The 9,633-nt window shown below is 38.7% G+C and overlaps 1 protein-coding gene across 1 annotated transcript; it reads left to right on the forward strand.

The window, feature by feature from the left end:
- Nucleotides 1-6,971: 6,971 nt before the first annotated feature.
- On the forward strand, nt 6,972-8,364 carry LOC145090838 (acid phosphatase 1-like). The gene is made up of 3 exons (XM_079028898.1): nt 6,972-7,550; nt 7,748-7,957; nt 8,073-8,364. Exons 1-3 carry the CDS (start codon nt 7,138-7,140, stop codon nt 8,248-8,250), a joined length of 801 nt encoding a protein of 266 aa, XP_078885024.1. The 5' UTR covers nt 6,972-7,137; the 3' UTR covers nt 8,251-8,364.
- The last annotated feature ends 1,269 nt before the right edge of the window (nt 8,365-9,633 follow it).

Consider the following 9,633-nt stretch of genomic DNA (forward strand, 5'->3'; position numbering starts at 1 on the left):
AAACCCCATCTCATGTGAGCATCTCAATCGCTGCCATCCATGTTGTTGTTCCGATCAGGCCAAGCCGCCTCTCGGCCACCTTGCCATCAAAGTTTCGTCACCGCGACATGTTGTTGGAGTCGTGTGCGCTATCAGAGTCGCCGGATCGGAGAAGCAAGCCCTGTGTGGTTCAGGAATCGATGTTGTGTGCGCCTCCTGCCACCATTATCTACTTTTGCGCCGCCACCATAGTCATGGTGGGGTATTGTCATCATTAGTCGCCACTCCGCCGCCGCTAGAGACCATCGTTCAACGATCTCCGCTGCTATTGCCGGATATTGTGCCACTGCCGCCTCCAACCACCGTAGGTGGGAGTTTTGGATCCATTTCTCGAGCATAGAAGATTATTTTTCTTAGTGTGTGTTGTGTGTGTGCCATGCTTGGTCGGAAAAGTGATAAGAAGGGCCACCACCACCACGAGCCACCGCCGACCACCATGGTGTGGCTGTGTGTGTGATTAGTTTAGTGTGTGTGTGTGTGTGGTTAATTAAGATTTTAGCTTTGTAAAATGTAATTTGATTTTGGAATAATGGAAATGAACCAAACCACCACTGTGAGGTGGTGGCCGCCGCTGTGAGCCGCCATTGACCACCACTACCCGAGGTGGTAGTGGGTAGTGCCCCGCTAGCAAACCCTAATGGGCTTAGAGATTGGTTTTGGGCCTATTAGGCCATGTTTGGGTGGAAAACCCTAATTGTTAGCATTTGGGCCTTGGACCTATTTGGATCCACTTTTGGGCCATTGGGATTGGATTGTGAATTAAGCCCAAACTATTTCATGCCATTTATCTAGTAAAGTAAAGAACTTAATGGACTAAGTCTTTAATGAGCTAATTGAGAAAATATTAATATTTGAGAATTTATCAGGACACACACGAGAATTATTTAATAAGTGAAATATTAAATAATAGTTATTGACAGAAATTAATCTAAGCAATACTGGACTTAATGGATTAAGTCCTTAACAGATTAAGTCCTTAAGGGATTAAGTTCCTAATGGGTTAAGTAAGAAACATGACTTAAACCTAATCGCCATTTTATGTGAAACCCTAATGTCACATGGGCTTTGAGTTGGGCTTTTCAATTGGGTATTGGTAATTGGGCCAATAATGGGCCATCCAAGAACGATTATGGACTAGAATATTTAGTTGGGCTTTAGGGTAAGGCCCATATGAAGGATTGGGCCCAATTTGGAAAATTGGGCCATAGATGGGACATAGTTTGGGCCTGAATGATTGTATGATATTGGGCCCATAGAATGAGACATGGACTGTACCGAACAATTGGGCCTTAAAGGAAGTCCATGTAGAGGCTTGGGCCCAATTTGGAAAATTGGGCCATATGTTGGTTTTTGATCCTAAGTTGACTTTGGGCCTATGGATTGGGTCTTGGGCTTGGGTAAGCTAAGCTTGGGGTAATGTTGTAATTATCCAAAGTATGTATTTATAGTTATATAGTGGAATCTAATTATTAATTGGGTGATGTTTTGACATTGACAGATCGGGAATCTGTCATCCAACAGCTGGGGTTGAGTCTGCGGGATTTCAGCAGTGTGGGGTCGAGTCTACGGGACTTCAGCAGTGTGAGGTGAGTTTCCTCCCAGTAGGAACGGGTCTACGACCACAATGTCGGCCCGTCTAGTTAATAGTCAGTCCCGGATTTCGGTCCGATGCAGTTGTTCAGGGTGCTTGATGTCTGTGTGATTCAAGCACGTCTATGTGTTATGTGTTACGTACTTCGGTCCGATGCAGTATGCAGTATATGTGTTTATGCTAATTGATGTGTTATGCTATGCTATGTTTAGTCAGTTCCGGACTTCGGTCTGATGCAGTCAGTTCCGGACTTCGGTCCGATGCAGTCAGTTCCGGACTTTGGTCCGATGCAATTAGTTCCGGACTTAGGTCCGATGCAGGGGACAAGGTCCCAGTCAGTTCCGGACTTCGATCTGATGCAGTTAGTTCTGGACTTCGGTCCGATGCAGGGGAAAAGGTCCCAGTCAGTTTTCGGACTTCGGTCCGATGCAGAGAGCAAGGCCCTGGTTAGTTCCGAACTTCGGACCGATGTAGTGGGCAAGGCCCAATATGTGTTTATATGTTATTGTATGGTATGTGGTAGTTTGGGGGAGCTCACTAAGCTTCGTGCTTACAGTTTTCAGTTTGGTTTCAGGTACTTAGTTTTTCTAAAGAGGAGCTCGGGAAGATTGCAGTGCACACACCATTTGTTCAGCCTGGGATGTTTATACTATGATATACTTGACAGTTGTTATAATATTTTGAGATACATTGCTTATGATTTTTATATGAGGTTTATTGACTATTTTTTTTATCATTAAATTAAACGAAATTTTTAGACTGTGTTTTTGGGATGTTACACTTTCTATTTATAGGAGCTGAACCCCCGATTTACGTTGGGTGTAACTTCAGAGTATGCGGGGCGTACTCCCTCGTCGACATCTACGTTGGGCGTACGCCTAGTACGCTGGGCGTATTCGGTGGATTGGATCGGATGTATCCCAACTTCGGACCCAAGGCACTCGAGTGGTGGAGTAGGGTGACGTGGCCCAACCCAGACCATGAACCATGAGTACGCTGGGTGTACTCTGCATTTCCAAACTTCAAAATTTTGTATCTTTCACATACGAGCTCCATTTTTGACGTTCTTTATATCCACGCGTAGCTGAGACTATGCTTGTGACATCCCCAAAATCTCGGCCAGAAAAGACTGTTTTAATTTATGCTTTTAAAATAATTTCAGAGTAAATCCATTGATTTAAAAGAGTTGCGGAATTTGTTCCCAAAACAAAATATGATAAAATAAAGTTTATCAAAGCATTTCATCAAGAGATGCATTTTCATTATATAACAATATTCGGGATGTCATGTTCCGATAAACATACCAAAAGCATAAACAACAAAAGATAGACCATACAACAGTTACATATAACAACTGGTCTAATATCAAAAGATCTTGATAAGTCATCCAACTTATGCTCTCGCGCCACTACCTGTAATACAACAAAATTGAGTGGGTCAGGCTTGGGAGCCTGGTGAGCATATAGGGTTTTCAACACGCAATAAATAATTATATTTAACTTCACCAACCAACAATAACCCGTTACCCATTCCCGTTATCCTCACTTTACGTCCCTAAAACAACATCTATCTCAAGGGACCTAATCTAGGATTTTCATCGGGATGGACTTTACCGCGAGGGGTTTCCTCAACAATAAAAGTCCTAAGGTAACCATGAGGGGGATAGAGTACACTGGTGAACACATCGTTCACAACACCTATAGGTTATGAGTCTGCTACCGTTCCACAAGACTGTCTAGAAAGAGTATGTGGTCGTTATCCATACTCCGCTGAATAACTAGATCAACATCAACAACATCGAGGCCTCTCATCTGTTTATCACACATCAACTATCTACCCATGTTCTACCCAACATATTAGTAGATAAAAATATATATTTTTATACATAGTTTAAAACATGTATAGCATTCTCAGTCAATACATATTCCAAACAACATATGAGACACATACACATAGACGTATTTCATAGAGAATAAATCATATCTATGAGATAGAAGAAAGTGAATATACATTCACACATATAACAACAAATATACACATAACACGTATTTCGTATAAAATACTTCATAATTATGCGTTAGAAGAAAGTAAATACACACTCACTTGATCAGAAGATGATCGGACAGCACTACGACTTGTAGAAGTAGTATGCTTCGCTAGATCTGGAAGATCTTCACAAAAATTGGCTTCTCGCGGGCAGAGCTTCGGCTCGGGAATTACACTCCTTGGGATCTTCGGGGCTTCGGGACTTGCTTCGGGGCTCGGGAATGATACCGGGGCTTCGGGGTATAAGTTGCACGCAAAACGAGGTAAGAAAGAATGGATCAAAAGATCTCAACTGCCCTTGACTTCCTTTTATAGGGGCTGAAGCCTCGCATTACGCTGGGTGTAATGCTCTACGCGAGGCGTACTGCGAAACGTCACTGCATGCGTCATCGGAGCACTCGAGTGCGAGGCGGGTCACACTTTAGTGTACGCTGGGTGTACTCATCTACGTTGGGCGTAGTTCGGATCAGATTGGTGACTCCTTCGGATATACATCCGAATTAAAGATTAATTAATAAATATTAATCATTTAAAAACTTCGGAAATTCATATCTTCTTCATACGAACTCCGTTTTCGACGTTCTTTATATCCACGCGTAGGTAAGACTACGCTCTTCAACTTTCGTTTAGACTCCGTCGGCTAATTTTGACTTTATTTTTATTAGTTGTTTTTAGTAGGCCGGGACAAGAAAACTCCGTTATAAATTCATAACTTCTTCATCTGACGTCTGTTTTTGTCTGTCTTTTCACCATTAAACTGCTATCAACGAGATCTTCGATTCTCGTTTAGATCATTTGGACCGACAATCACTCGATCTCAAATTCGAGTTTCGGGTTGCATACTGCAAAGCTGAAACATAGAAGAAACATAACCTTCTCATACGAAGTCAGATTTGGGCATTCTTTTTATGCACGCTCTCAGTTTAACGAACTCTACAACATTCGTTTAGATCACTAGGGCTAAATATCGCTCTATCTTAATTTCGTATTTCACGTCATTCAGCATCGTGTCGGTTCTGTCGCGAAACTTCGACAGATCATAACTTCTTCGTTATAACTCGGATTTCGGCATTCTTTATATATTCGGAAACCTCGTTTCAATTACTACAAAACTATCCATAGATATCGGCTTTATCTAATATTTCATTTTAATGCTTATTTTCATACTTAATTCAATTAAGTCACACAGTTAAGCACAAAACACATAATACTCAAATAATACACTTCTATTATTTCAAAACGGTTTACAAAGGTTAACCTAGACTATTACATCAACATTATTGACAAACCCAAAAACTCAAGCGTTACAATGCTCTACAACTTTCATTTAGACTCCGTCGGCTAATTTTGACTTTATTTTTATGCAAGCTCACGGTTTAACGTATTCTACGACTTTCATTTAGAACACTAAGGCTAAATATCGCTCTATCGTAAATTCACTATTTACGTCACATAATGTCGTATCGGTTCTGTCGCGGAACTTCGACATGTCATAACTCCTTCGTTATAACTCGGATTTCGGCATTCTTTATATATTTGGAAACCTTGCCACGACCACTACAACTTCCTTCATAGATATCAGGCTTATCTAATATTTCATTTTTAACTCTTATTTTATCCTTAATTCATTTAAATCACAACAATTAAGCATAAAACACATAATACTCAAATAATACATTTCTATTATTTCAAAATGAGTTACAAAGGTTAACCTAAACTATTACATCAACATTAATGTCTAGACTAGAAACACATGCGTTACAACATGTGAGCCCTTACCACTTTAGTTCCATGAGTCCTTATAGTAAGCGCACCTAACTGGGTTTTTGGCATTTCTCCTAAAGTTTGTTAACCTAAATATTATCCATGGTAGCCAACTCCACCTTCTCCTTAATTCCACCCTTCAAATCCTGCAGTTACAAACAAAGAAAAAAATGTAATCACACCTTAAATTCACTAGATCGAAAATGTAAAGACCCTTCCTGCTCTACTAACTAATTGGTAGCGACAAGTGATCAAAGATCAATCTAATTAGTAGAAGAATGTTACCTTGCATAGAAGGATTTCATTGGTTTTAGGGTCGTAGATGTCGTAGGTGTCAAGGAAGGTAACGTCGACGTTAATGGCGTGGTGGATGAGCTTGATCATGACAGGTTCATGGTTTGGGGCTCCATAGGAAGCGTACATGCCCATACAACCCAAACCCTGAGTTGATACCTCTAAACCCAGTTTGACTCTTCGAACTACTGCCATTTTCGAGCTTTGTTCTTCTTCTTTGGATCGATGAAAATGAAGGTTGACTGATTACTTCATATAGGGACTGAGATGCGAGAAGTGGGAAGTGGTGATTTTGGTAGCAATTCATGGTGAGGAATCTATGTCGGTGGTAGGGTTATCTGGAGCCGGTGGTGGTGTAGCGGCGGGAGCTGATGGTTTGATGAATAAATCCATCGGAAGAAGAATGGATGAGTTGAGAGAGCTTGAGGACTAGGGAAGAGACGCGAGAGAGGAAAGTGAAACAAACGATGAAACGAACTAACCCTAAATCACTGAAGGCTGGTTTTTTACTTTTTGGGGATTTCTTCCCCCCCCCCCCCCCCCCCCCCCTAGCCACTAAGGATGAGACGCGCGTTTGCCTAAAAAATTATAAAACGATAGGTAATTTTAGGACATGCAAAAATGCGTGTCCTAAATCCTTCAAATTTTATAAGGCATAACATTTTCTTTAGGTATCATAAATGAGTGTGTATCATAATTCATATGTCATTAAAGATCTATTTTCTAGTAATGTATACATATTACAAATGGGTTGAAATACATAAAAGCCTAAATCCAATTGGACTATCTAAATACACATAAAACGGCCACTAACACATATGATCTCCATGAATCGGGTGATTGTGGAATTTGAGTTTTCGATGAAAATCAGATGAGGAAGACGATTGGACCTATAAAATTAATCTGAATGAAATAGCATAACAAATAAAAAATTGAAAATCATGCAAGCATTGAGAGTTGGCACATTTTGCCGAAATGAATTAGAAAACATATATACATCATATATTTTTCTATAGTTGGCTAAAAAAGACCATTGGGAGGACATAGAAGGTGATCCAACCAACAATTTCAAGAACTTAATTATGAAGCAGAGAGTACAACATCTTAATGCAGAGATTACGTACTGTCGATGATTATGGCATAGCTAGTTGGCCAAAATTAGCACTGGTCAAAATTCATCAATACAAGACTATTTAAATCTAACATTAAATCCGTCACCGATAACCCCATTCCACATCTCGCCAACCGGCTAACCAGACCGGAATCCCACGGACTGCTAAGCTGATGGTGATTTAGGAGCCGCATTCATCCATTCTTCCAAGTTCTTGGAATCGGGAAAAAGATCAAAACGACAATCCAGAGATTTCAAACCTCTTGATTTTTGTCGTTTTGATCTTATAAACATGACGTTCCTTACATACACCATGTTCTTGTGTCTTGTTTGCATGGCTTTCTCATGTCAAGAAAGCATGGATTTAGAGCTCGACCTCCTTCCAAGACCTTTGATCATTGAATACCCGGAAACCCGACTCAAGAACATGACCGAAGAGCTTACAATGCAATGCACGAGTTGGAGAGTCGCGGTGGAATCAAACAATTTGAATCCGTGGAAAACGATTCCAATGGAATGTGCAGATTATATTGAAGAATATATGTCGGGTCAGGCTTATAACTTTGATCTTGAAATGGTTTCAAAAGAGGCTCGAGTTTATGCCAAGAGCCTAGAATTAGGTGATGATGGAATGGATGTGTGGATTTTCGACATCGATGAAACCTTGCTCTCGAATCTTCCATATTATTCTGACCACGGTTTCGGGTATAATTTGATAATTATTTTTGTTAAAACTTTTCGATTAAGAAATCTTGATTCGGGTCATCAAGATTTCGATTAAAAAAATTCTTGATGTCAAGAACCAAATGTGGCTATTTTTTCCAATGATTTTGAAACAAAGATGAAAAGAACTCAATAAAAATGATAAATGATGAGAGAAGTTTGATTAATTAATTAATTAGGTTGGAAGTTTTCGATTGCGTCCAATTCGACAGATGGGTTGTTGAAGGAGAGGCAACAGTGATCGAACCCAGTTTGAAGCTATACGAGGAGGTTTCATGGCTTGGGTTCCAGATTATCTTGTTGACAGGGCGTAGCGAGGACAAAAGAAACGTTACCGTTACAAATCTAATCAATGCCGGATATCAAAATTGGGACAAACTCATTTTGAGGTAACTATTAAAACTTTCTCATGGTTTTAATAGTATCAAGTACATTTAACTCTTTTTTTTTGTTCTGATAATTAAGATAGAAATGGATTCTTGTTAATAATTGAAAAATACACAGAGGTGACGACGACCAAGGAAAATCGGCAATTGAATTCAAGTCGGAAAAAAGGAAAGAGATAATAGAGGAGGGATATCGGATTATCGGAAACTCTGGTGACCAATGGAGCGATTTGATGGGTACTTCAGTGGCTAGTAGATCATTTAAGCTTTCTAACCCTATGTATCATATACCTTAATTTGTTATACATAGTTTATCGTCATAACCATTTGTCATTGTATATATGTAAATTTTTTTAATGAGTAATGTTTTTTTGTACAGAAACTTTTGTCTATGAACATCATCTCTAGGTTATGAGCTAAATTCACATCATGTTAAATTATTTTTAGTGACGAAATCATATAAATAGAAGAAGAGACCATAGATTGTTAGGGTTGCGAACAACAAACACACAATTATAAAACGCAAAAGAATATAGAGCACAGATTTTTTAAGTATTCATAGGATTAAGGTAATCGGATTACGTCCATAAGCAAACTAGAGAAATTTATTGATTATGTATTAATGTTTTCTTAATCGGATTACATCCATAAGCAAACAAGAGAGGTTTATTGATTGTGTAATAATGTTTATAATTATATTTGGGTCTATATATAGAGTTTGGTATTTGATTTCGACCATATGGCTAAATTTTAGTAGTGTGGTTGGTTATTTAGACGACACGGTATGGGTCTCAACGAGAAATGATGTTGCTGAGGTGGAAGGCGGAAACGCGGTCATAACGGGGGGAACACCACCCCCTACTTGTTGCTTCTCATCGTGTTACAACTCGTGCTCGTCACCACCGGGTGAAACGGGGCGTTTATTCTCCAATTCTTCTGTGTTTCTTCTTTAATTTTGCCTCACAACGGCATTGTGAGTTAGGAACACCACCACTGAAATTTGCCTCACAATTTAACGCCGTTGTTTTTTGTTACCCGTACCATATAGCCTTAAAATTAGATAAAAATGCAACAGTTAAATTGAGGAATAGTTTTAACGAATAATGATTGTGTTTTTTTACTTAAAAATTGTATTCTAAATATAAAATATATCTTTTTGTTAAAGTATACTTATGAAATTTATGGAACAAATAATACCTATTTTTGTTAAAGTATACTTATGAAATTTATGGAACAAATAATACCTATCAATCCTTTATAATGATTTTGCATATTAATAATAACATAAGTTTGGAGTTAGACATTATGAAATAAAAAATGTTTGAATTAACACATATGAGGTTAAATAAGAATCTAGAGTTCCGAAAAAGTGACCCAATAAAAATACAACCTAATAACTAAAGGGTTTGATTGAGATTTTCAACGGGTTTAATCAAACAGATCAACCAGTTTCATATGTTTAACTAAATGAGTTGTGTAGAATTTTCAAACAGAAAGTTGAAACCCCAACAAAATGTTCATAGAGAAACATATTGAACAAGAAAAAGAAAAAAGAAAAACATGTTAACAAAGTTGGTTGTCTAGAATTTCTTTTTTTTCTTTTACTCTTGGTGATACTTCGTACCAATTTTACAATTTAAATACACCCTTTTAGCGCTAGAAGCATACCCAAAGAAATA

The sequence above is a fragment of the Lactuca serriola genome, chromosome 2 (assembly GCF_051521515.1).
Source record: "Lactuca serriola cultivar US96UC23 chromosome 2, Lser_US96UC23_V15, whole genome shotgun sequence".
Lineage (NCBI taxonomy): Eukaryota > Viridiplantae > Streptophyta > Magnoliopsida > Asterales > Asteraceae > Lactuca > Lactuca serriola.